Source organism: Oenanthe melanoleuca, chromosome 24 (genome assembly GCF_029582105.1).
Source record: "Oenanthe melanoleuca isolate GR-GAL-2019-014 chromosome 24, OMel1.0, whole genome shotgun sequence".
NCBI lineage: Eukaryota > Metazoa > Chordata > Aves > Passeriformes > Muscicapidae > Oenanthe > Oenanthe melanoleuca.
This window is the reverse complement of record NC_079357.1, coordinates 4,027,393-4,053,442: the sequence shown is the minus strand read 5'-3', so window position 1 is coordinate 4,053,442 and position 26,050 is coordinate 4,027,393. Positions and strand designations below refer to the sequence as shown.

The 26,050-nt window shown below is 51.5% G+C and overlaps 1 protein-coding gene across 4 annotated transcripts; it reads left to right on the top strand.

The window, feature by feature from the left end:
* The first annotated feature begins 1,911 nt into the window (after window positions 1-1,911).
* On the top strand, window positions 1,912-23,866 carry ST14 (ST14 transmembrane serine protease matriptase). Of its 4 annotated transcripts, none has more exons than XM_056509590.1 (21): window positions 1,912-2,106; window positions 2,293-2,454; window positions 4,521-4,847; window positions 12,962-13,121; window positions 13,341-13,468; window positions 14,027-14,097; window positions 14,512-14,672; window positions 15,107-15,142; window positions 15,421-15,658; window positions 15,794-15,933; window positions 16,341-16,438; window positions 16,906-17,015; window positions 17,814-17,944; window positions 18,201-18,305; window positions 19,319-19,426; window positions 19,797-19,910; window positions 20,097-20,222; window positions 20,595-20,781; window positions 21,435-21,709; window positions 21,973-22,109; window positions 22,638-23,866. In XM_056509590.1, the coding sequence occupies exons 2-21, from the start codon at window positions 2,449-2,451 to the stop codon at window positions 22,797-22,799; spliced, it is 2,820 nt and encodes a 939-aa protein (XP_056365565.1). In that variant the 5' UTR covers window positions 1,912-2,106; window positions 2,293-2,448; the 3' UTR covers window positions 22,800-23,866. The 4 variants fall into 4 exon arrangements, with proteins under 4 accessions (XP_056365565.1, XP_056365567.1, XP_056365566.1 ...); XM_056509591.1 differs by lacking the exon at window positions 1,912-2,106 and having other exon boundaries at window positions 2,132-2,454; window positions 4,521-4,640; window positions 4,707-4,847; XM_056509592.1 differs by lacking the exon at window positions 4,521-4,847.
* Window positions 23,867-26,050: the final 2,184 nt, after the last annotated feature.

Below are 26,050 nucleotides of genomic sequence, written 5' to 3'. Positions count from 1 at the left end.
GCTTATCTTTTTCCTATTTTTTATGCTCTAAGTCAAGCATCATAGAGAACGAGTGTGTGGAAACAGTGGTCCCAGTTCATAGATTCTCCAAGGGAAGTACTCACTTCTCTCAGGATTTGAGATGGGTTGCAAGGTGAGGCAGGTTTCCCAACATCTCCCTGCCATCTGATGGAAGGAATCTGAGGGCTGTCCTTCAGCCCTTGGGAGTCAGCAACAAATATATGAACTTCAGAGAATCGCTCAGTTCACAATTTTTCATGCAATGAGAGAGATGCATTTTGGATATTACAAAAACTCAAAAGGTACCATAATGCTAGAATAGATTATTGTGAGAGGAGGAGAGTTTCCAGACAAATATTATACCCAGACATGCTGCTTTTGGGGTGGAATATGGACTAAAGCAGGTCTGCAAGCATGATCTGTCCAGCAGAGGGTTCTAGCACCATCCAGGAGAACACAGATTGGTTCTCACCTCTGCCAGACTGAGACCTAGGGGAGAGCTCACAACCTGTTTTCCCGATATAGGTGGACACATCAACAGCATGTGCAGTGTCCAGCACCCTGGGACAGCTGGAACATCAGGCAGCTCGTGGCTGAAAGACAGCAGGAGCTGGACCATGAAACAGCAAAAGTGCTCCCTATGTACCCACATCCCTGGTCCTGTGCACCGACAAAGTCAGGGAAATAAGGGGGGTTAGTGAAAAGTCCAAGCTGCATGCTTTGTCTTCAGTTGTAATTCCCGACACAAAAGCCTGAATTTGTGAAAAATAAGGAGGCAAGGCAGATGAGCTGAGGCAGCTCTGCCTGTTTATAATGAACCAAAAAGAAATGGGCAATTCCAGTGCATTAAAGCATCTCTGCTTTAAGCTAAGTCAAGGCCTCAGTTTACACATTCGCAGCTCGTTAGAGGACAGACTTTACCTGGCTTGGAGCCTTGGGCGTGCCCAGTGATTTCGAAACACTCGGTGCCAGAAACCAGGCAGTCAGGCCTGTCCACTCTTTGCATTTACAGTTTGACTGGCAAACACTGCTGCTGCTGATTCAGAGCTCACAAAAAGAGGTTCTCTTTTTGTGGTTCTCTTTCACGAGACATTGAAGATCTCAAGAAGACCTGGCTATCTTTATAGTCCTGGCAGCAAGCTTTCATTCTAGTGTTTCCTAGTGCTTTGCATTCCTTTGAGAGCCCCATGACTGCCAGGTGGTCGGCACCAGAAGCAGAAGCACAGGAAATGACCCCCCTGGATTTTGAAAGTGAGTCCAGGAGCTGTCTAGGGTGTGTTAGAGGCTGTTCTCATACCCATGTCATCCCTGGGATGGAGCAGGGCACAAGACCCATTGGTTCCAGCCAGCTTTCATGATCTCAGGAGGATAAAGCTACTTCTGATCTCTGCCAAAATCAGGTTTTGGGGGCAGGGCTCTCATTCCCGATCTCCTGAGAGAAGCATTTGAGATCAAAGGAGAAGTTCCCATCCAAACGGCGCAGTAATCCTTAAAAAGCTTTGGGAAGAGGAGTGCCACCTCCCTGTTTTGCCCTAAAGCAGCGTGTAGCAAATTGAGGGCAACTCACGACAGTTTTCCAGCTCCCATTCTCCACAGTGAGTAATTATTCCCTTGCATTGCAGATGGAGAGGCTGGATCAGCCCAAGGTGACTGTGCCCATCCCCAGCGGTACCCGGCCTTTGCTCTGGGAGCTGCCTGTTCATCTGGAAAGCACAGCACTACTGGTTCTCCTCTCCTCCCACTGAATCAGCCTTTTATTTACTCTTTGGAATGCAAAGTAACAGGACACCCTGTGAGTTTTATCTCTCTCCCAGTCTTTTGTAATGCTTTGGAAGTTGCCAGACCGGATTGAGCGTTCGAGATGAGGTGGTTTCGGGGTTGGCTGGCAGGAATCTGGGTGGGAGGGCACTGTCGCTGAAATTTGAATTTGGGAGTCGCTCTAAGAGCACAATCATTGAGCCACACTACGGGAAGGAAAAGCTTTTGTTCCTGACTGAATCCGGCCCGTCGCTGGTGTGGATAGATGGTGCTCCCATGCTAGAATTCTTGGCAACTGCCTCCACCAGAAGACTTTTCCCCCGCAGGCAGCTGGCCTTCATTCCTTATGTAAGCACTTCTTCCCTTCTTTCACGTGCATGGCATTCCCAGGGCTGGGAGCTGATGCGGAAGGATTCTGCCTGCCCAGACCGTGTTTGCTGCTCCTGCAGCTGATCCTCGTCTGGGGTTCGAGCTCAGGGCGATTTAGGTCTTGCAGCTCTCAAAGATTCTGACCAAGCCGGACTTGGCTCTCAGATTTCAGGGCTCTCTTTCCTCCCAAACCTCGGATCTTCTCTCAAGATGCTGTTGTGGCTACGCTGAGACAAAGCGAGGAGGAGGTGGCAGCTTTTATTGGATAAACTGGTTCCAGCGGGAGCAAAGAGAGCCTTTGCAGCTGACTCCTGCCATTGCATGCGGGTGAGTGCCTTGAACTCTATTGCGTTTTCACTGTGCCTCGGCTGGGCTCAGCATCCTTCAGTCAGCCATGGAAGTCTCTCACCAAGAAAATCACGTGGCAGGCAGGTTGGGAATTGTTATTGTATGTTCTGGGGCTGTGCAGTGCGCAGGAGGGGACCTGCTCCCACTACGGTGACTCGGTAATGGCTGCAGCACAGCCACGAAGGAAATCCCTTTGCTCCAGTAACAGAGAAACGGGAATCCTGGTATTGAGGCCTCAAACCAGCTGCTTCCCAGCTATATAATATTTACATTTAGCACGTGTATTGCTTGCTGGTTTTCCCCACGGTGATTGTGTCCCCTTGTTCAAAGACGCCTCATGAATTAGTTTGTAAAATGTCAGTGGCTTGAAATGGCAGGAAACAATGAGCATTCACAGCTGTGTCGAACTAGGGATTGTGGATTACGTTTCACATTTTGGCTTATCATCCACATCCCTGAGCACGGGTGTTTGCCTGGCATCAGTCTGGAGGAGATCAGTGGATGTGCCAAACGGGAAAAGTGTGTAGAATGTAGAAGCAGTGGCTCAGCTGGGAGCAGCTGCTCTGTACCCAAAATATGCTGTTTCACGGGGGTGTTAAGACAGACCGCAGCCAGGCAGGTAAGGGAGTGGCTGTTAAAACGGGGCTGGGCAGGGCTGGGTATCGGCGGGAGCACTGAGAGCTCCGGACATCAGCAGCCTGACTAACACGTCCAATTTTTAAGGGGAGTACCTTAAATCCAGGGGTGTTTCCTCCTGTGCCGTGTTCCGCGGTAGGTGGAATGCTGGCAGCCGCTGAGAGGGCAGGGAAGGCGGTGGTTTATATGTTTCTACAAGAGCACAGAAGTTATGTTGTGTTTTTCACCACAGCAAGATCAGAGACCTCACCTCGTCTCTATTATTTCCAAAAAAAAACCAGCTGCAAAAAGCCTGAAAAACTTCTGCTCTGCCGGAGACAGAATCTAGAGCAAGGGAAAATGAAGGAGATTCAGCAAGGAATTTCCTGCATGTGATCAGCAACTCTTGTTGTACCAGAACGATATTTCTGGGAAATTTTAAGTGCTCAGGTGTTTAAAAAATTCAGTTTCAGGGCTGGATGCAATTGGTATAAAAGGTTTGGATCGGCAGTGGGGTGGCCAGTTCAGCTTTTGGTGGGCATATCACATATTCATATGGACTGTCACATGTAAGATGGAGAAAGGAAGAATCTTTCCATGAAAAAGTGAGTTTGATCCAGCTATTTTAATCCTGACTTGCTCTTGAATGTGAGAAACCTAAATGTCAGAGTGTATGTGTATGAATCATCTTTTCAAGAAGGGGTAAATGGTGAAGTAAGACTGAATGCAGCTTTCAATGTTACAAATTCTTTCAAACCTCCATTAGAGAATACTCAGAACCCCAGTCCCTCCTTTCCCTCTCTGTTGAATATTAAACCACACAGTCCCCAGGGGCTGTTGCTGTGTGAGCACGAGTGCCACATATGTGTGCACATGCAGTTTCTGCAGCACTGCTGTGTTGTTCGTTTTGTATCTGGTCTCTGTTAGCCAAGAGAACGCTCATTCCTACAGTGCTGTAGCCTTGCTGAGGGCAGGTTTCAGGTTGGGAAAAGGGAATATTTGCTTCTGAGTGTACCAAATGTTTTTGGGAGCAGGAGGCTTGTCCCTGGGGTAAACTGTTCATGCTGAGAGTGCCCTCTTTGCAGCAGGGTTTCATAGCATGATAATGTTGTCACCTAAGGAGGATACACAAAGCTTTTCTTTAGGAGCTGTGCATCTCTACGTGCCAGCCAGCCTTCCTACCAACTGCAGGGCAGCTTTTCTTGGTAAAAGACAGATTTTTCTGGTTTCATTTCCTGAAGCAAAGCTTGTGGCTGAAGGATCTCTTGGATGATGCAAAGCTGATACCGGACTTTTGGGGGTAGATTTTTGAGCACAGTGTTTTCCCTTATTTCTGTGGAGAGGAGAGGGGGGAGCCTCAGCTGGACACAGAGTGCCACAGTGGAGTGGCACAGCCCAGCAGGGTGTTTCCAGCTGCCCTCACCTGCCAGGAGCACAGGAGGGAGGAGCCGGGCACCGCGCCCAGACCGGAGTCACCGTGCTCAAGTCATCGCACCAGGCCGGAGCCACTGCACCAGGCTGGAGCTGCCGTGCCCGAGTCACCGTGCCAGGCCGGAGTCACCGTGCCCGAGTCACCGTGCCAGGCCAGAGCCACCGTGCCCGAGTCACCGCGCCAGGCCGGAGCCACCGTGCCCGAGTCACCGCGCCAGGCCGGAGCCACCGCGCCATGGCGGCCTGAGCCGCTCCACACTGCCCTGGCCATGGAGCACAGCCGCCCGGCCAGCGGGGCCGGGGTGCGGTACAGCGCCCAGCTGCAGGTGAGAGCACACCTGGGCACGAGGAGCTCCCACAGCACCTGCCAGCCTTTTGCCAAGCTGCCTCGTCCTCTGCTCGCTCTGGGTTCTTCAAGCCGGGTGGGTTCAAGGTGGCTCTGGATTCCTCAGGAAGGGGGAGATTGCAGCTGACCCTTGGGTAAGGTCCGGAGAATCTGTTCGGGGGACGTTGCTGAGCTCAGCAGAGCAGAAAAAGAAAGAAAACAGCTTTAGGGAAGTGGAGATCTCCACCTGTCTGTGGAGCCAGCTTTAGATCTCCTCAGTGTCGGTGCTTCTGTTGCTCTACGGATTTTGGTTTCAGCTTAAGTTGAGGGCATTGGGGTTGTGAGTAAAGGTAAACTCCACGCTGGTGAGCTGTGTGCAGAGCCTGGCTCTGGGTTGTTTAGCAACAGATCCAACTAAACCTGTTCAAGCGTTGTAAGGGCCAATTTTATCCAAGGGCTGTGGGACTTCATTAATTAACCTCTGCATTATCAGTGTGTTCTGAGACCTAAGTGAGCTTCTTGTGTAGATCTTCCTGGCTGAGGGTCAGGCAGGAATGGCTGAGTTTGGGTTGCACCTCCAGAGCCTGTTCTGTGCCACAGAGCTGTTCCAAACACAGGGTTTTGGGTTAAAGCAGGACAGCAGCATTTCCCACCCTGCCTGCAGGCTGTGTGGTGTCTGTCTCCGAGGCCTAGCTTTAGTAGTTATTATTTGCAGTAACGAAGGAGCTGCTGGTTCTGGCACTGGTCAAAAAGCTGGCCTGCAGCAAGAAATTTTCCCTTGCCTCCAGTCCCACTGTCCAGTGTGTGCCATGGCTGGGAGTGGGAAGGAGATGCTCTCGCTGAAGCAGTTCAGCTCAACCTCCTTGTTCCTGGCCAGGTCAGAGTGGCACTCGTGTGACCTGATCTTCCCTGCCTGGCTTGTTCTCCTGGCAGAAGGTAGCTTTGTGCTCTGATCTGTCTTTATGCAGGACTGAGGGCTCGAGTGGGTCCCTTCCCTGGTTCTGGATTAGTTTTCCCCCTGCATCAGTTCAGGAGGGGCTGATCTGATCCAGAATTGCTTCTCTGAAGACAGTATCTGCCCTCCTGGCAGGAAACAACCCAAGGAGTTTGTCCCTCCTGGACTGTTGTTGGATTTGGCTCCTTGCAAATATGAGAATGGAGGAAATGAGTGGTTTTATAATGTCTTGTATCTCCTCCTGTGCTGGTAAAGGAGCTGCAGTAGCTCTTGGCCTGAGAAGAAGTTGCTGCTCTTCCTTGAAAAGGTGCAGAGTGTTTCTTTGGGGTAGTGGCTGACAGGTGAGCTGCTGCTCGGGCCAGTTTGGCTGCAGTTGGTGCCAAAAGCAAACAGGGATAAGGAAGACACAATGAGTAAAGGGCTGAGGCCAGACCTTTGCTTAGCAAATGAAAGATCACTCTGTAAAACTCTTGAGGAAGCAGCGAGAGTGTTTTGAGGGCCTGGCTGTGGGGAAGGTACGGGAGCAAAGGTTCTCCCCTTGCCTAGGGTAGAATGTATCATTTCCATCCAAAGGCCGGCGGGGACAGACGGGGAAATAATGCCCTGCAATATCCGGGTCATAGGCTGGGGCGGGGAGGGAGCAGCCAACAGAGATGGATTTGGCAGACGGACTTTTCTGGTTGGAGGTGCTCATGTTTTCCTTGCTGTTAGCTTCAAACATTGGAGACTTGTGGTCCTGATCCACCTCAGAACTGTAGAAATGAGTGAAGTGTCACAAGGATTGTGGAGATCAAGGCTCAGCTGCTTTGGTTAAGCTGCTGGAGGTGGTTCTGTTTTCCAGACAGTTCTGTCTGTACCAGGAAAGATGTACGAGCAATTTAAATGAGCTGTTTGCATCTGTGGCGTGTTTCTCTGCTGCTCTTGGGACATCAGTGTGTTGTAAGGAGGAATTTCATGGCTCATAGCTACACAGATCAGGGCTGTAGGGTACCTTTATTCCTAGCTTCTCCCCAACCGTTGGTAAGACTTAAGTGTAAAATTCTCTGCTACCACAGACACACAGAAGCATAGTAGCTTTTTCTGAGCGCCTGTGATGCAGGACAGCTGCACCAATCAGCCTGGATGGAGCAACAAGCCAAGCCTATGCTATCCCTGCAAACATCAACATGAGTTTCTTCTGTAATAAACCTAAAGGAATTCGGTTTCTCGTATGACTCAGGGTGGTCACAAGACAATCAAAGGCTCTAGAGGGTTAAGCTCAAACTTGTTGTGTGAAATAGTTGTGTGTGACCTGTATCTTTCACTATTGCACCTGCCCTCCGTGCCTGGAAGATACACAGTCTGGAGGACTCTGTCCTTGAGCTCTTGCCCCATATTCCCTTTTTAGTTTTGATGTCATCATTTTATAGCTTCATTGCCCTTAATACTGAACTGAAGATGAAAAATAATGTGCTGGCAAAGTTTCTTCAGTCCTTTACTGCCCATGGTGGGGCAACATAGCACGAATATGCCTTATGTAGGCTTTGCTCCCATGTGAGCTGTTTCCATGTGTTCTTATCAAGTATAAGAAATGAGGAGATGGTTCTTATAAGATCATTCTCCAGAGGAGTTGTTGGGATTTGCAGCGAGAGTTGGTGTAGGAGTTGATTTAAGGATGGTGTAGCTGTACTTGAGCTACTTGGGTGAAGTGAGTTGCACATGCTGTTTACATTTGTTTAACTTTTTCTGATGGGAAACAGGCTGTTTCTCCTCATGCCAGCACCACAAAGCTGGTGTTGGCTTTCAAGGCGATAAAGGAATTCTCAGCTTTTGAAAATACTACTTTTCTGGTTCTTTTTGCCCACCCTGTTGGTCTTCTGAGCTTTGAAATGGCTTGCTGACTGTGTCCTGAGATTGTGGTTGAGTCAACAGGTTTCATTCCTCTAGTTTCTTATGTGGTATTTGTTTTAGTTTTTATTGAACACCACCCGAGGCAGGTGTGGCTGGAAAAGGGGAGGTGGGAATTGCCTATTGAATACACAGGCTGGGATCTGCAAGTTGTAATTACCCTCAAGACTAACCATGCTTCCATGACTCTGCTTCATCTCCAACCTCCCTATGCCTCCTCCAGCCTGGCATTTTATGGGTTCCTTTTCTTGGTTGTGTACATTGATATCAGATAGTGATGTTTTTTTGCTGTGAGATTTGATTTGGTTGCACACCTGCTCTTACCTTGTATGGTCTGGGCTGCTGGTCCGCCACAGGACTGCTCAGGGCCAAAGCTGAGTCAGGAGTTGGGAGAGTCAAAGAAGTAGATGGATCTCATGTCTGGCGCTGGATGAACAAATTCCCTGGTGGTCATAAAGGACAGGTGAAACTAATGGCAAGGGGCCCAGTCCTTCTGTGGGTCAGGGTCCTGTGAACAGATGCAGACACTGAGGGAGAGATTGAGCAGCTGTTTTGGAGCAGAGGGGAATAGTGAGGGATTTGGTGCCCAGGACGCATCACCATCTTGGTGGGACTGCCAAACAAGGCAGAAACCAGCCTCTGTGGGGGATGCTGATCACAGAGGGACCCCTGCTTTGCACACATCATGCGGGAGAGCCATACTCCATGGTGTATCCCAGCCTTTCTATGATCCCCCACTGCAGGAGGATCTCTCTGCTTTCCTGTAAGATCTCCAGTGCAGAGCTGGTTCCTGTCAGCCCCATGTGCCAGCTGCATTTCCTGCTGACAGAATTAGTCACTTCTGCATCTGGTTTGTCCAGTTGGACAGAGCACAGTCACTGTCTAAAAATACATTGTGTGGCTTACAGAGGAGGGGTGGGAGGTCTACTCTTCCCAGAATTGAGCTCGGACTCTGCATGGAGGAGCAGGAGCCCTCCAAGTGCTCTATAAATCCATCTATGTGCACTTGTTTTCCAAGTTTCTTCATGGAGTTGGAACTCCAGGAGAAACTGAGGCATGAAAGGACTGGGACAGTGCCTGTCTGAAGCTTTCTCTGGATTGGTTTTTGCTGCCACTGCCAATGCTGTGACCAGATCCCTCTGACCCTGTGTGGGGAGCTTGGCCGTACCAGCAAGGACTGAGTGAGGAGGAGCCAGGAGGAAGTAACTGCTCCAGTGACTAAGGCAGAGAGAATATCAAGGGAGGTTTTCTTTTAATAATGTTTATTGGAGCAGTTTCCTCGAGAAGGGTGAGACAGTCAGACCTTGAGTCATTTGGGGCTAAAGATGGTTTCTGGAGGAGCCATGGACAAGGTGAGAGCAGGATGTGTTCAGCTCTTCTCTAGTTTACAGCTGCCACTGTTCAAAACATGCGAGAGAGATGTGCAGCAGCCATCAACTAAAGGAAATTAACATTGCAGTTCTCTTTTTCTTGATTTAACTGAGATCTTTGATCCTGTCTTGCATGTGGTTTTGTCTGGTTTCCATCTAGCTCAGAGGATGGTGACAGGTTATTTTTCCTCCCAGGTGTTGGGAGCAAAGGAGACATGGAGCACAGAGAGTTAGAGGGGCAGAGGCTGAGCTGCACTCCTGGGCACAGGCAAGTCTGGTCCTCAGGTCAAATGAGTGTTTTTTTGTGCTGAGTATGGGCAGGGAGATTTCAGCCTCTTGGAGCTCGGGACATGGGGCCTCATCTGAGACCTTCTGTATGGCCTGATTCATCATTCCAGCAGTGCTTGGGGGATGCTTCAGATCCTTCACCGGGTATTGGGAAGAGTTTGCAGGAACGACTGTTGCTTACCCAGGCTGTGATAGGTGAGAACTCTTCACACAAGTGTCTGTGTTGGCTGAGGAGCACAATGGCATCCATAAGGTATGGGAATGGGAGAGGATGAGAGCTGGAATACAACATAGGGCGAGGAGGGAGGAAAACCTCTTTGGATCGCGTCGCCTATCTGCCTGTAGCCGCAGGGTAATTTCTGGCAAGTAACAGTGTCAGTGGCTGCTTGTGTACTTTGTACTGGAGGAAAAACAAAAGTAACCTTCCCAGAAGTCCCTGCACTCCTGTCATTTCTCCTGTGTTGCTGCTGGCTCAGCTTTGTAGCAAGAACAAACTGTAAACTCTCACAGGTTTAACATTTTTAATCTATTTTTTTTTTAATTTTTTTTTTTTTTTTTTTTTTTTTTTCCCCAAGGAAAGCAGAGAAATTTCCTAAAGAAACAGCAGATGGTGAGTTTTCCTGCCTGATTTCCTTGCTCTCAGGAGCAGTGCATGTGCCTGTGTGTGCTGGAGGCAGAAGGGAGCTCTGTTTGCCTTCTGATTTAATCACAGCAAAGATTTTCTCCCTGGGAGAGTTTTCTCTCAGCAAAGACACAATCTTTAGCTGAAAGGGGATGTTACAATGCATCAGCCACATTTTTGTGCAGTTTAGTACAGCAGGAGCTCCTGCTTGCTGCTGACCTTAATTTTTTTCTGGCAGTTTGGTGAAACTGAAGTGTAGGAATTCTGCAGAGGGCTGAAGGGTTCTGCTGCAGCTGAAGGGTTTTCTTATGGAAAATTGGTTTCTTTGCAGTTCTTTCTCGCTGGCTTCAGGAGCTCTGGGGAAACTGATATATCATTTAAGCGCCTGAGATGGTCTTCTTGCCACAGGCTCCTGCAGATGTTAATAAAGAATTAAATACTTTGCTTTCTGCCAACAGCAGCAATGTCTTGGAAGTCCTGAGAAGGCTCAGCATTGTGAGCAGCCCTATGGAGAGAGAGAGAATGTGTTTGCAAGTTTTGTGGCCAGTTTCTTCTCTTTACCAGGTTGGGGGGTGTGTGTGGGGGGGAGTTATTACATGATTGGAAAACTGGTAGGAGCCAGATGGATGTTTGGAAGACATCCATGAAATGTGTCCAACCCCAGGTAGTCTTGACTTTGATTGAGGAGTTTCTTGATTTAGAATGTCTCTATGTATTTAAGTTGTATTTTGTGTGTCATCTGTTTCAAAGTTTCCTTGGGTTTTTCATGTATAATCAGAAGACAAACAGGATTCAGAGTATTCCCCATAGCATTGTCCTCTGCAGCCCTGCTAGGTCTATTTATTTTGGAGGTGGGCAGATTTTAGGGCTGGAAACAGTTCTTTCTGCCTATCCTTAGGCAGTAAAACTCAAAAATGAACAAAGGTTCCTTCCCTGAACCACCAGATGGGAAACTGGGAGGATTCTGAGAGTGGATGGTGTGAAAACTTGTGGGTTGTTCTGGTCTTGGTGGTCTTCTGGTGCTTGCAGAGGATTAAACTTACGGAGTCCTTGACAAAAACTCAGAGTAAGGTGCCTGCCACTTCCCTTTCTGTTGTGAAGGGCCCTGGGCAAATACCGCAAGGAGGAGAGGCTGCAGTGGGGTGTGGAGGCTGGGAGGAGAGCACAGGCATTGGGTGAAGAAAAGGGCAAAAGAAACAGGGGAATGGTTCAAGTGGGAGCTGGGCTTTCCTGCCAGGCAAGGCTGAGGAATGAGAAGATGAAGCACATACTGGAAGTTCAGTGAGGAAATGCAGTGGGGATGGCTTGTTCCTTATGTCTGCACAGCAAGCTCAGAGGTCCCTCTGCTAGAAGGATCCCCTTTGCTAGTTGTTTTTCAAAGAATCCCAGAGTGGTTTGGGTGGGAAGGGACCTTAAGGCTCATCCAGTCCCCCCCCCTGCCATGGACAGGGACACCTTCCACTGTCCCAGACTGCTCCAAGCCCTGTCCTACCTGGCCTTGGGCACTTCCTGGGATAAGGCAGCCACAGCTTCTCTGGACAACCTATGCCAAGGCCTCACCACCCTCACAGGGAAAAATTTCTTTCCAGTATCCCATCTAACCCTGCTATCTTTTAATTTCAAAGCCGTTCTCCTGCGTCCTATTGAGACATATCCCCCCTTGTCCATATTTTTCCTGATTGTAGGGGCTTGTCACATTTGCATCAAATTAGCTCAAGCTGTTGGAGCAGGTTTGTGTGAGCTCTGGGCTGAGAGAGGGCAGGCAAAATCTGACCCTGTGTTTGTGGAGACATCATTACCCTTTGGGAGTGCAGAGCATGTGGGAATACCGCAGATTTGTGCGAGTTGAAACTTTGTGCTGTGGTTTCCATGCTCAGGTTCCAGAGCCCAGGAAGCCTCTGAATGCCTGCTAAGGAGAAAATAGGAAGGTGGTGAGCAGAAAGGTGAGGGATTGTCCTGTTTTGGGCTTTTGAAGCAGGTGCAGGGCCCTTCCTGCTCAAGTGAAGACAGATACGAAGCAGGTGTGGTGAACTCTGCCCACACTACTGCCACTGCTGGGAGGAGAGGAAGTGTGAGGGTAGGTGCAGATCCAGGCCCCCATTATGTCCAACAGTACCAAGGATGCTGTGTGGGATCCTCTGAAAACATCTGGGGCTGCAGCTGTTCCAACCCCCTCTGGGTCAGAGATGCAGATACACGAGCAGGGCAAGGATGGAGGAACAGAACAGAAGGTGGAAGAAAGCGAACCCTGGGGCACCAATGGTTTTACAGCTGATACAGAGCTCAATGCTTCAACTTCCATTTCCTTACCCAGCCCATTATGGGATGGTGATGACAGTGAGAGCTGTGTCATTCCTCGTTCCTTTCTTTGTCTTGTCCCAAGAGCATGGCTGCTCATGGGCTGTGGAGATATTTTGTGTGTTCATCGTAGTTTTCCGGTTTATTTCATTTAATGAGTGTTTTGCTGGATGGGAGATTCCAAGCAGAAACACAGGAGTGCTGATGGCCCAGGAGGCATGACAGAGAGCTGTGAAAATGTAAAGAAATGAAGCAGCTTGATCTCTTCTTTTAGGGAAATGCTATTTATAGCATGCTGTACCCCATGAGCTCCGGGTGACACACCTGCACACAGCAAGTGTTTTGTGTGGGTGAATTTTTCTCTGCAGTTTCATCTGCTGAGGCAGATCTTGGAGCTTGTGGGCTTGTGACCTGCCATGGTCACGGGAGGGTGTGTGGACTTGCCTCTGAGTTTGCTTGAGCTTGTGACCTTATATTAGGCCCAAAAAGGAATTTTAGGTGTGTGCAGAAAAGCAAAGAAGAAACCTTCAGGGTTTGTTCTGCTGTGGCTGGGGAGCTGCCAATGCTGAGGTTAGCCCTCGGTGCTTCTGCATTCCTTGTCCCTAAACCTGCCTCAGGCTGCTCTGAGGCTGGACCTCCGCAAGCCAGGCTTTGGGAACAGCCTTCCCACTGTCCTGCCTTCCCTCCTCTCCCAGGACATGAATAACCTGGACGAAGGGGTGGAGTTCCTTCCTGCCATGAACTCCAAGAAGATGGAGAAGCGCGGCCCAAAGCGACAGGTGGTCGTCACCGTCCTGATCATTGTTTTTCTGCTTGTCTCCCTCACCACTGGCCTCCTGTTTTGGCATTTCAAATGTGAGTGTGATGTCTGGTGGGTGGTGACATGTTGGGTGACACCCTGGGAATGTATCCATCCACATGGAAAAGCTTTGTTACCCATGTTGCTCAGGTGGGGCCTCTTAAGCTCTGGAGACACCATTTCCACCTCCCTGCCCCAATTGCTGTCACTGGGGATCAGCTGTGACACTAGTCCCAGCCCTGACTGCCCTTCCTGACCCTGAGCTGTTCTTTCAGATAGGAACACACCCATCCAGAAAGTTTTCAATGGCCACTTGCGGGTTCTGAACTGGGAATTCCTGGATGCCTATGAGAACTCTAGCTCTCCAGAGTTCAGTATGCTGGCCAAGAAGGTGAAGAGCACGGTAAGAGGTTTCTTGCCTCCCTTCTTCTGCAGGCAAGGTATTTTCTTCTTGCCCCATGGCCATGGGGATATGCCATGTAAGATTCCTTGGAGCTTCCCCTGCTCACTCTGACACACTGGCTGGGAGCAGGGACCTTCTTTGGAGCTGGATCTTGGCATCCCAGCTCCAGCCCAATGCCATGGCATCTCCCTATGCCATAGGAGCTGCCAGGGCATGTCCTAGAATCACTGAATGAATCAGGGCCAGGAATTGAGGCAGAAGGGTGTCTGAAAGAGGCTGAAGCTGTGGCTGGTCTTGCCTCTTCCCTCACACTCAGGGATTCACTTCCCCCCAGGGAAGAGTGGGGTGAGCTGTGTCAGAACAGGCTATGATGGGCAGCTCTGGGCTCTTCTTGGGCTCTCAACTCTCCTCCTCTCTTTGGCTCTGCAGATTCCTGCGCCTAGGGATGCCAGGTATGTGCCCTGGTTTTCCTTCTCAGGCTTGAAGCTCTGTCTGTCTTTAGCCTTTCCTTTTTCCTCACTTCTAGACATGCTGAACACCCCTTTTTAACACTTTCAGGTGGAGGAGATCTACAAGAATCATGCTGATATTGGTCCTTACCACAAAGAGACAGTGATCACTGCCTTCAGGTGAGTGTTAGGCACTGCCTGAGCCCCATCTGGGATGCTGGGATATTGCATCAGCCATTGACCCTCCTTCCTGGGATGCTAGGATCGAAGCACCCCAGTAGTCATCCCGAGTGATACAGGAAAGGATGAGCAGTAAAAAGTGACCTGAAAATGCATTTTGTTTTCTGCCAGATGTATGGGGAAAATCAAAGTGTGGTGTAGTGAACTGCAGTGGGTGGTGCCTGGCAACACTGAAAGAGACTCCCTGGACTGCCAGGGGACTCTGCTGTTTGCTTAACTTGTCATTGAAACTCTCCCTTCCCTGTGGCCAGGCTCCAAAAATAGCTCATCAAGTAGTCTGGCCTCTTCTTCTAGTGGTATTTGAGTCCTCCCATGTCTGTCCTTGCCCTTACCCCACACTTGCCCTTTCCACAGTGAAGGCAGTGTCATTGCCTACTACTGGTCAGAATTCCTTGTGCCCAAGTACCGGGAAGAGAACCTGGACAGGGCGATGGCTGACAAGCAGAGCCTGGTGCAGAGGTGGAACCCCCGCCTGAGAAACCCCATGCTGAAGGTGGAGTCAGTCATCGCTTTCCGTGAGTATTGGTTCTGCTGTCCCTGGGCCTCTGCATGGGACCAAGTGGGATATTTCCCTGGAATGAGAAGGTGCTAGTGACAGCCCTCCCTTGGGAAAGCCAACCCTGAGGGTGGTGTAAGAACCTGGATGTCACAGCACAACTTAATGGGATACCTGAAGGGAGCTGCATGGACCTGCTCCTCTTTACTGGAGCCCTCTGTGTTCTCCTCTGAGCTCAGGGAAGAGGAACAGGGATGAGTTCTCCCTCTGCAGATGAAAAGTTTGTTCCCTCAGCTCCTAGAGGCCAGGCAGGAGCAGCCTCCCCTGCCACTTTGCAGGGGGAGACTCTGCAAGCAAGGCCAGATCAATGACGATCTGAGAAACAACCTCAGCTTTGTGCCCAGGGATTTCCCATAGCCCAAAGGGTGATGCCAGCTCTGTTTTCTTCTGCAGCTGTGGACCCCACCATAGCTCACTCTGCCCGGGACAGTAAGTACAGTTCTTCTTCCATCTCAGTGGTCTCTTTAGGGTGGTGTTTCTCTTGGAGGATGGGGAAGGGTCTGGAGAGAGGTGCTCTGCATGCAAGGCAGACCCCAGTGTGCTCCTTGGTGCTGGTTTCGGGTTGGACAGACTGTGGCACAGGCCTTGCTATTACCCAGGAAGAGCCTTCTGCCCTGGGATAACCTGCAGGAATTATTCTCTGCATCCCAGGGAAAGGCAGAGCAAGGCTTGTTTGCCTTGTTAACTAATCCCTACTCTCTGGACAGACAGCTGCATGTTCTCCCTTCACGCCAAGGAAGGGGAGGTCACCAGTTTCACCACGCCGGGCTTCCCCAACAGCCCATACCCCAACAATGCCCTCTGCTACTGGGCATTAAGGGCAGATGCCAGCTCCACCATCAGCCTCACCTTCAAGACCCTGGAGCTGGAGCCATGCAGAGATGACAGTGACTACATCAAGGTGTACAACTCTCTAAGCCCCGTGGAGCCCCATGCTTTGGTTAGGTGGGTTTTCCTGCCTGGCACCAAGTCCACAGTGATCCTAAGATGTGCTGCTCTTGCCCCTGTTCAGAGCTGAACTGTGCTGCTTGAGGCTCTCTGTGCAGCAGTGCCTTATGGATTCTGTCCTTTGCTTCCTAGGCTTTGTGGGAATTATGCCCCATCCTACAACCTGACCTTCCTGTCCTCCCAGAATGTCATGCTAGTCACATTGGTTACCAACAAGGAGGGGCGATTCCCTGGCTTTAAGGCTGAGTTCTTCCAGCTCCCAAAGATGAAAGGTGAGCAGAGGCCTTGGCCTGTTTCCCCATCTCTCCCTGCCATGGGCAGTTGAAAAGGGAGGTGGCTGTGGTGAGCTTGTCAGGGATGTTTCCAGGGCTGGAGCACCTGGAAGCAGGTCACCTCTTGGCACTTGCCTTGCCTACTGTGTTCTTGACTGTGATAATTATGTCCCTCAAGGAGGCAAAAACGAGAATTATGTTGGATTAGACATACAGATTGATGTGTACAGGAAGCACCTAATTAATCTCCTGGGTTCTCTCAAGCCTTGGAGCAGAGCTGCTCTTTCCAGAGAGTGGCTTAACCTTGTTAGCGACTGTGCCTCTGCCTCCAATGACGGCCAGCTGAGACTTGGAAAATCATCTCTACATCTAGATCTCTAACTTATTGCCTTCCTGCTTGTGTTTAGCCTGCGGTGGGTCCCTGAAGGGAGACAGCGGCACATTCACAACTCCCTACTACCCAGCACACTACCCCCCAGACACAGACTGTGTCTGGAACATCGAGGTGAGATGTTCCTCTCTTTCCCTTAAAAAGTGTGTCAAATAACCCTGATCGTACAGGACATGGTGCAAGAGAGCTCACAGCAGCTGGCGCCCAGAGGCTCCAAGTCTTTCATGACTGAGGGAGCTGGGGGCGAAGGCAGAAGAGGTTGTGAGAGGCCTGAACCCCATAGGAGCCCATGAAAAATCCTGTAACTTCACACAAGAAGGATGAGAGTGTGGGCTTTGGGACAGGCCAGTTACTGGTGGTTGACCAGTCTGGCTTCCTCTGTATGCCCATTCCACTTGGGATTCTGGGGCCGGGGTGATTCAGTGACTGTTATGAAGCTTACTCTTTTCCTGCTGGAAAAACTGACCTCTCTTTTCAGTTATCTTCTTTCCTCCCCTCAAGCACAACCCTCTTCCTGTGAAACTATTCCTTTTTCCCTGCTCCAGAAAGCAACATCCCACTGACTCTGCTTCCTTTTTTAGGTTTCCTCTATAAAGAATGTCAAGGTGCGTTTCAACATGTTCTATGTGCTGGAGCCTGGGATCCCAGTCAGCTCCTGCACCAAGGACTATGTGCAGATCAATGGCACAAGGTGGGTGTTGGGTGGCTGAACCCATGAAGGGGGTTACACAGAACCTTGTGCTTTCCTTAATCTGCTCTGGGAACAAGTGTGCTGGTGCTGTCAAGGCTGGGAGGAGGCAGGATGATGCCCAGGACTGCCTCGTGATGAGTGAGGAGCCCCACACTTAGATCTGTGTTGTGCTGCAGTTGAATCCCCCCCAGATGCTGTGGAGCATCACAGCACACAGCTCATGTGGGGGTAGGCAGGAACATCTGGGATGGGTTTGCTTGAACAAGCAGCTCTCTATTCTCAGGGCACTCCTATCTTGTGATGCATTTCCTTATGCATTCCCCAGCCTGATGTAAGGCTGTCTGTCTGGGCCAGGCAGAAAACTTGGTATCTCACAGCAAGGTGATTATCTTATTTCACAATGTTTTGGACAAGGAAGCTGACCCTGCCTCAGAGAAGGGGTTTTAAAATCAGCATCTGCCTCTGCAGTGCTGGTCATGTACATGATCCCACCTGCCCGTGGTGAGATGAGTCCAGTGTTTCTGAGATGAGACACATCATTGGGCAGGCAGGGATGTGGAAGAACTTGTTCCCAGTCATTCCTAAGGTCACAGGCTGGTGTTTACAGCTGGCCCAAACTTTCTACCAGCAGTAGCAGAATTCAGACCTTGAAGCCTGGCAGTTTATGCTGGGATCAGACCTGCTCCCTGCTCTCCTGCCCCCTCAGCTCCCAGGGTGTGGAGGGAGATCAGGGTTAGAAGGAGGTTTCTTTGGTGCTGGCCTCCAGCCCTTTGACTCCCCTTTGCTCTTTCCTTTCAGATACTGTGGGGAGCACTCCCAGTTTGTGGTGGCCAGTACCACCAACAGAATCGAGCTCCTGTTCCACTCGGACCAGTCCTACACAGACACAGGCTTCTCTGCCGAGTTCCTATCCTATGACTCCAGTGACCGTGAGTTGAAACCCTGGGGCTGGGGTGGGCAAAGTGATTTCCATGAGATCTGGAACTGTCCCTCCTCTGTCCTTACACTGCCCTGTAAACTGGGAAGCAGCCTTTTCCAGGTGGATAGCAGCGTGCCTTGCTTTCCTGCAAACCTCTTTGTCTTCCTGCTGTGTTCTGCTGTAAGCAGGCATAAGGAACTCAGCAGAAGGAATGTAGAGGGGACACCAAGAGGGCTGATGTGTGGTTTTGTCTTTCCTCCTTTCAGCCTGCCCTGGCAAGTTCACTTGCAATACCGGCCGCTGCATTGACAGGAGCATGCGCTGTGACGGGTGGCTGGATTGTGTGGATGGCAGTGATGAGAGATCCTGCAGTAAGTCCAGCCTTGGTTTCCCTTTGGCACAGCATGGGAAAGGCCATGCTGCCCCGGGGTGGTCAGGCTTGTTCTGGGTAATGTGACTCAGTGCTGGCTGGAACCAGCACTGCCTCCTTCCTCCAGGATGGAGTGAGACTTGGTGTGGGATTTGGATCCCTTCTCAGCATAGGAACTGTGGGCTTCTGCTAATCCAACCCTCTCCCAGTGGCATTGCCTCCCTTTCCAGTTCCGCCCAGCTGGGAATGTGTTTTTCTGCTGGTTGTAGATTTGGCTGAGCTGAGTGGTGTGGAGGGACACGTTTCATTACTCAACTGGGCCGGCTTTGCAGAGCTCCTCTGGAAAACCTGTGGGACAAAGGGGGAATTGTTTCTTTGTGCAACAAGTTTTCCTCCTGCATTTGCTGAGCTGTCCTATAGTTAATGTTACTGTCCAGGGTCTACAGTTCATTAGAGAGGACAGGATGCCCTGGTTTGGGAGGGGCAGTTTTCTGAGAAAGAGTGTGCTCCTGGCCCATCATCCTGGTTTCTCAGGTGCTTTCCCACTGCTTGCAGCAATTGCTTTGCTTCCTTATTGCCTCTGGCTGTCCTGCTGTTGTGATGTCAGCTTCAGCTTCCACTGCTTCAGACACAACAGCTCCAAATGGCTTTGTTCTCCAGAAAAGTAGAAATACCGTGATGTACTTGAGTGTTGTGTATTTATGTACACATGCACAGTCCTGAGCTGATTGCTGGGGTTCCCAGTGCTTGCACACCCACTGGAAAAGCTGCCATGGTGGGCGGGTTGCTGGTGACTCCACAGATGCCTTTGCAGGCCTTTCCCTTAATTTCTAGCATTGGAACAGGCTGCCCAGGGGAGTCACCATCCCTGGAGGTGTCCAGGGAATGACTGGACATGGCACTCAGTGCTCTGGTCTGGTTGACAAGGTGGTGATTAGTCTCACGTTGGACTTGATGGTCTTGGAGGTCTTTTCCAACCTAAATGATCCTGTGATTCTTACTCTCCTCTTCCAGCCTGTACTGAGCAGCAGTTTAGGTGCCAGAACGGCTGGTGCAAGCCCAAGTTCTGGGTCTGTGACAACGTGAATGACTGTGGCGACAACAGCGATGAGCTCCAGTGCAGTGAGTGACTCACCCCACAGGCACAAAGGGCTGAGGACTTCTGCAGGCACACAGGGGGCGATGGGGGTGGTGGAGGCTTATGGATGGAGGGAAACAAGTGCTGTGCTGGAAATGAGCAGGCAAAAGATAAGCAGGCGTGGCAAGGGCTCACCTGTGCAGGTGAATGAGAGCTCAGAGGAAAGAAGGATGAGCAGAGGGCTGAATAACTGAGTGGTGGTGTGCAGTCTGAAGAAGAGACACAGTATGTTGGAGACACAGTATGTTGGAGCTGCAGAGGCTTTACTTGTCTTGGGGGGGGAGCTGGGCACAGCTGTATGCTGAAGTGCTGTAGGATTCATGCCCAGCCCTCAGAGCTGCTCTCTGTCCTCAGGCTGTGCAGCTGACAGCTTCAAGTGTGACAACGGGAAGTGTGTCCCCAGCACACAGAAGTGTGATGGCAAGGATGACTGTGGGGACGGAAGCGATGAGGGCAGCTGCAGCACAGGTGAGGATGGGCTGCAAGGTGGCTGCCATCAAACGCAACCTCTGACCGAGTTCCTTGGGGCTGGGCACCCTCCTGTGTGTGTTTGCATAGGGTGGAAATGGTCTGGGGGAGGGCAGAAGAGGTGAACATGAGGTGACCTCCCCAGAATCGGGTCTAACCCCTGTGGCTCCATCCTACCTGCACCAGGCCTGACCACAGTCCCCTGTAAGAAGTACACATACAAGTGCCGCAATGGACACTGCATCAGCAAACAGAACCCTGAGTGCGACGGGGAGCAGGACTGTGAGGACCACTCTGATGAGGACAACTGCAGTGAGTGCCTGAGGAATGGGGAAGACATAGTATTCTGGGCTGGGCCTCAGAGAAACACCCCGGTGTGGCAGAGACAGCCCCTGGGTGTTTCTGTGCAGGACCTTGATCTGGAAATATCCAAGCCACGTTCTTTAGCTGCCTGTGGAGAGTCTGTATTGTTCAGGAGGGCTTAGATGGGTAATAGAGAGGCTTATCTCCCCTTTACAGAGTTGGCCAGTAAATGTTGTAGTTAATTTAGCATCTGTGCAGAGAGCATCAGCCCTTCCTGACACAGGTAACAGTGCACTTGTGCTGTCAGACGTCCTGGAGGAACAGAGGGGAGGCATGGGATGGGAACAGGAGAAACCAAGTGCTCCTTCTTCTTTGCCTTAGACTGTGGGCTTCGCTCCTACGTCAGAAAGTCACGGATCGTTGGTGGGCAGAACTCGGATGTAGGAGAATGGCCATGGCAGGTCAGCCTGCACGTCAAGGGCCAGGGACACATCTGTGGGGCCTCGCTGGTGTCGGCGAGCTGGCTGGTGTCAGCAGCACACTGCTTCCTGCCACTGCAAGGCATCAGGTACTGACCTCACATGCATATGCTTCCAGGTATTAGAGAATCACAGAATAAGTTGAGTTGGAAGAAGTGCTCAAGCATCATCGAGTCCAGCCCTTGGGCCCTGCACAGCACCATCCCCAAGAGTCATACCATGTACATGAGAGTATTGTCCAAATGCTTCTTGAGCTCAGTCAGGCTTGGTGCTGTGACCACTGCCCTGGGGAGTCTGTTCCAGTACCTGACCACCCTCAGGGGAAAAGAGCCTTTTTCTGATATCCAACTTAAACCTCTCCTGACACAGCTTCAGACTATTCCCTCTAATCCTGTCACTGGGCACCACAGAACAGATATCAGAGTCTGCCCCTCTTCTCTCCCTCACAAGGAAGTTGTAACTGCAATGAGGTTTCCCCTCAGTCTCCTCTTCTCTGGGCTGAACAGACCAAGTGCCCTCAGCTGCTCCTTATACAGCTTCCATTCAAGGCCCTGCACCATCTTCACTGGCCTTTGGAAGCTCTCTTATAGTTTAATATTATTCTTACATTGTGGCAACCAAAACTGCATACAGTATTCCAACACCAATTCTGAGAGGCATTCCTCAAGGAAGCTGTTTAAGGTAGTGAGTGGTGCTGTCTCTGAGATGAGGTCTCACCCTGTGTTTCATGACCCCCATGTAGGTACTCAGACCCCAGCCTATGGACAGCCTACCTGGGGCTGACAGACCAAGGTGACCTCAGTGGCCCTGGTGTGCAAACCCACAAAATCAAGCGCATCATCTCCCACCCCCTCTTCAATGACTACACCTACGATTATGACATTGCTGTGCTGGAGTTGCAGAGCCCTGTCACTTTCACAGCCGTCATCCAGCCCATCTGCCTGCCCGATGCCACCCACAATTTCCCTGTGGGCAAGGACCTGTGGGTGACTGGATGGGGAGCGACTGCAGAAGGAGGTGAGCACTGACATTGATGTATTTTAAACAGGTTGCCAAGAGAAGCTGTGGTTGCCACATCCCTGCCATTCCAGGCCTTGCTGGACAGGGCTTGGAGCATCATGATCTGTGGCAGGGGGTGGAACGAGACGGGCTTTAGTTCTCTTTGAATTCAAACCATTCTTGGATTCTACATGTCTATGATTTCTGTGTTTCTTGAGGGAAAAACATGGAGCTGCTTAAAAAGGTGTATTTTTACTTAAGCTACTCCTCCATCTTGGCAGGCACAGGAGCCTCCATCCTGCAGAAGGCAGAGATCCGGCTCATCAACCAGACTGTGTGTAACCAGCTCCTGACAGACCAGCTGACACCACGCATGATGTGCGTGGGGATTCTGACTGGTGGTGTGGATGCCTGCCAGGTAAGGCAGCACCTAGATTTAGTGCTGGTTGTTGGTTATTAGGCAGGGAGACAGGCCTATGCTCAGCCCTGCTCATTCTGGTACTTCCACTTATATTTACATTTTTAACATGAAACAAATAAATGGGAATCCTCCTGGATTCAGACAATGGACAGATTACAATGGGCACCAGCAGCAAATTGTGTCAGTGTGTGACTTAGACTCAAAAACTACAGCCCAAACCCACAGGATTTAGACTCCATCTCACCTGGTAGGACATACAACCGTACTCCAACTTCTGGCTGTTATTCAGTCTTAGTTAGCAAGCCAGTCTGCTTGACTGATATTTTATAACTCTTTATTCTGGCACTGTGGCTCTTTTTGTCATGCTTAAATATTTGTTTGAGGGAATGACCAAAAACTTGTAATGACTTAGATGGGGATTTACTGATTGATTATTGATTGCTCAGTTTTTGTGATTGACTTTAACACTGTGCATGAGAGGTATCTATGAGGTTGGTGCTTATGCTCCTGTGTGGTTCTGCGCAGGGAGACTCTGGGGGGCCCCTGGTCAGTGTGGAGCCCAGCAGTCGGATGTTCCTGGCCGGCGTGGTGAGCTGGGGTGATGGGTGTGCCCAGAGGAACAAACCTGGGGTGTACAGCCGGCTCACCAGCCTGCGAGACTGGATCCAGGAGCACACAGGCCTCTAGGAATGGATCCCTGCCTGGACACCTCTTGGACAGCACTGGCTGGAGACACTTGGCAGTGCCAGCCATACACAGCCTCTACTGTGAACTTCAACCTTCCCTCTACCTCGTTGCCTGGGACTCCATGTGCAACCAGAGCTGATGGTTTGGTTTAGCCCTTAGTCTTAGAAATCCATGCTTGGAGAAGTTTCCCTTGGGGGGTAAGCTAGTGCAGCTCCCATGAACAATTTAAATGAGCCATCATTCAAGATTACATATAGTAATAAACTTTTTTAAAAATCAAATTAAAAAGAAAAGACCAACAGTTTTGTGTTTAGAGGCAAACTTTACTGGACAAGTTCAAAAACATATATTCTAAGTCATGCATTTGTTTTCAAATGGCCGTCCATACCCCGTTCTCTGGTGTTAAGCAATAGGGAGGTTGAAGGGAGGTCTTACCATAGTTTCGGGGGGATTCCCTTTGGGATCCCTCCCTCGTCCCACACCATGGTCTCCTCCTTCTCTCCTCTGTCCAGCCCTGCTTCTGGCAGAGCCCCAGGGCTGGGGGCCTGAAAGAAAGATGTTGGACTGAAACATCTTCACTTACCTCGGGGGAAGCCACAGGCAGAGTTCAAATGCCATCACTCACCCCAAAAAAGCTATGGGCAGGGCTCGAACACCATCACTCCTGTGAGGGAAGCCACAGGCAGAGCTGCTGGCACACATGGAGACCCAGAGCCATTGGCATCACCACACTGTGCCTTAACATCATGCTGAGCTGATGCAGCTTTTGCTGAGCCCCAGGTGCCTGGAGTCACTGTGAAGAGCACAAGGGCTGCACTGAATTCTTCCTGGAGTGCTTCCCACAAGGACACCACCTGTGCACACCAGCCTTACACCTATCTTACTTTTGTAAAGAAAAATGTGACTTGTGAATGTGCTGATTTTCTTCCTTTTTCCTCTGTAGTCTGTTCCTACCCCAGCAAAGCACACTCCAGCTGAGTTTGTCCCTTCCTTACCTGTAAATACACTGTTTTGTAAAACTCTCAGAACTGAGATGCTGCAATAAACTGGGATATTTTCTAATACTGCGGATGTGTGGTTTTCCTGAGCTTCTGTGCAAGTGTTCCTGAAATGGAAACCTGTAGCACAGGCCCCAGTGCTAAGGGGGAAGCTGAGCCTCTCCTACTAAAACACTTCACTGCTGCTATGCACAGCAGCTCTACTGTGTTGGAGAGACATGCAGAGTCTGGGGAGAAATCTTCACAAGAAACAGCTGTAAGGGCTCATGGGAGCATGGTTTGTGCCTCAGCCCTCTGCAGAGATAAGGAACATTCTGCAATCTTCGCTTAAACAATGCTACAGCAACACAAGAAGAAGCATTTACTGTGGTCATTCCCTTGTCCAGGGAGCATTGGCAACACTTTTCCAGCACTGAGACGCCTTTCTCTGCCGGGGTCCTGTACTGCCGGGGGCGGTACCGAAGGCGGTACCGGGGGCGGTACCAAGGGCGGTACCGGGGGCGGTACCGGGGGCGGTACCGGGCGGGGATCCAGGTGCGGGGCCGTGAGGTGATCCAGGGGCGGGGCCGGGCCCGGCACAGGTGCGCGGGGTCTCAGTGCGGCTGCGCGGGGCGTGGCCGAGGTGATTTAACTCCAGGTAATTGGCTCGGCCCCCATTTGCTCAGGCTGAGCTCGCTGCAGACAGGTGGCTGCGTTGGAGCTCCGCGCACAGGGACAGGATGGATTTCTGCTTTCCCTCCTCTCAAACCCTTTACCCCTCCTTCCTCCTCCTCGTGTTTCCCTTCTTTTTCTCCCTTTCCCGCCTTTCTCTCTCCTCCTCAAACCAACTCTTTTCCTCGCCTTTCGGCCTCTCCTCCTGTTTCTCTCTCTACCTTTCCTCTCTCCTCCCCGTGTTCCTTTTCTTTTCTTTCTCCCCCCAACCTGTCCCCCCCATTCTCCCTCTCCTGTCCCTACCCCGCTCCCCTCTCCTGTTCCCCTCCTGGGTCCCCCGTCCCTCTCTGCCCCCGGACTTTCCCTCCACGTCCCGCTTCCCTCCGCAGCCCGAGCCCTCCCTGCTCCTCTCATCCCTGTGTCCCTGCTCTCCGTCCCTTCTCCCCTGTCTGTTTCCCGCTGTTCCTTCCCATCCGCCCCCCATACCTATACACACCCTACCCTACCCTGTTCAATTCCTTTCTCCTCCTGCTCCTGCTTCTACCCTTCCTTCCCCCAACACTGGATCCCCCATCCCCTCTCCCTGCTCCCATTCCCCCCCCCCCAATTCCGCCCCCCTTCAATCCTCCCCTCCTTCCTCCACTCTCCAATTCTCCCCCCAGCACCCCTGTCCCCTGTCCCCGCTGCGCCGCACACTCCGGCACCCCCGCCCTCGGTCCTTGGTCACCCACCCCGACCGCCCCGTCTGCCCCCCATTCCCATCCTCCGTGCCCGCTTTTCCTCTTTCCCCCGCCCCGCGGGCTTCGGCGCCGCATAATAAAGGCCGGAGAGCCGGAGCGGCTGGACCCGGCCGGGCGCGGGGGCCGCCGTGCCAGCCCTGGAGCCCCAAATCCCGGCGCTCCCGGTGCCCCCGTCCCGCAGAGGCCCCGCAGCCCTGAGCGCGGAGCAGCGCCCGGCTCCCCGTTCCCGTGCGCGCACAGCCCCGGGGCTGCTGCCCGCGCACCCCTGCGGAACGAGCGGGGCTGGGGCGCGGGAGGAGCCGCTCGGCGGGGCCGGGCACGGTTCCGCTCGGGCTGTTTCTCATTCACCTGCCAATGGGATGCTCCCCCTCTCCCTTGCTTTGCAACTCCAAGAAGCTCTGCATGGCAAAGCCTCTTTTATTAAAACTCGGCTGCGGCTTTTCCCCTTTGCTTCCAGGTCACAGGATATACTGGGATTGAGAGGGTTCCTAAAATCCGACTCTCGAGGACACGGCCCGTGGGAGAATTGAACTCACAACCTTGGCACTACCTGGACTGTGCTCCGACTGACTGAGCCCTCTGCATCCCAGGTATGAAACTCCCAAGGATGGGAATCCTTGGCTCCAGCAAGCTGCACAGAGGTCTCAGTGCTTCCCACTCACTGCCAGCAATGCTCCTTGTTGTTTCTGTGTGTCCCAGCTGTGGGGAACAGGGGGCAGGAGGAGGCCAGGAGTCCCCGAAAGGCATCCAGCACCTCTTGTCCATGGGCCCTCGGGGCAGGGGCTGTGCCTGCAGCGTCCTGCCCGTGCCGAGCACACGGCCCGGGATGGGCGCTGGGTGCCCGGCCGGCACTGGCACGGAC

Excerpts from the sequence above, each read along its gene's own strand:
- ST14 (XM_056509590.1), top strand. Across the intron at positions 14,098-14,511 it reads ACAGTGATCACTGCCTTCAG|TGAAGGCAGTGTCATTGCCT; the intron begins GTGAGTGTTAGG and ends CCCTTTCCACAG. Across the intron at positions 19,911-20,096 it reads TGAGGGCAGCTGCAGCACAG|GCCTGACCACAGTCCCCTGT; the intron begins GTGAGGATGGGC and ends TACCTGCACCAG.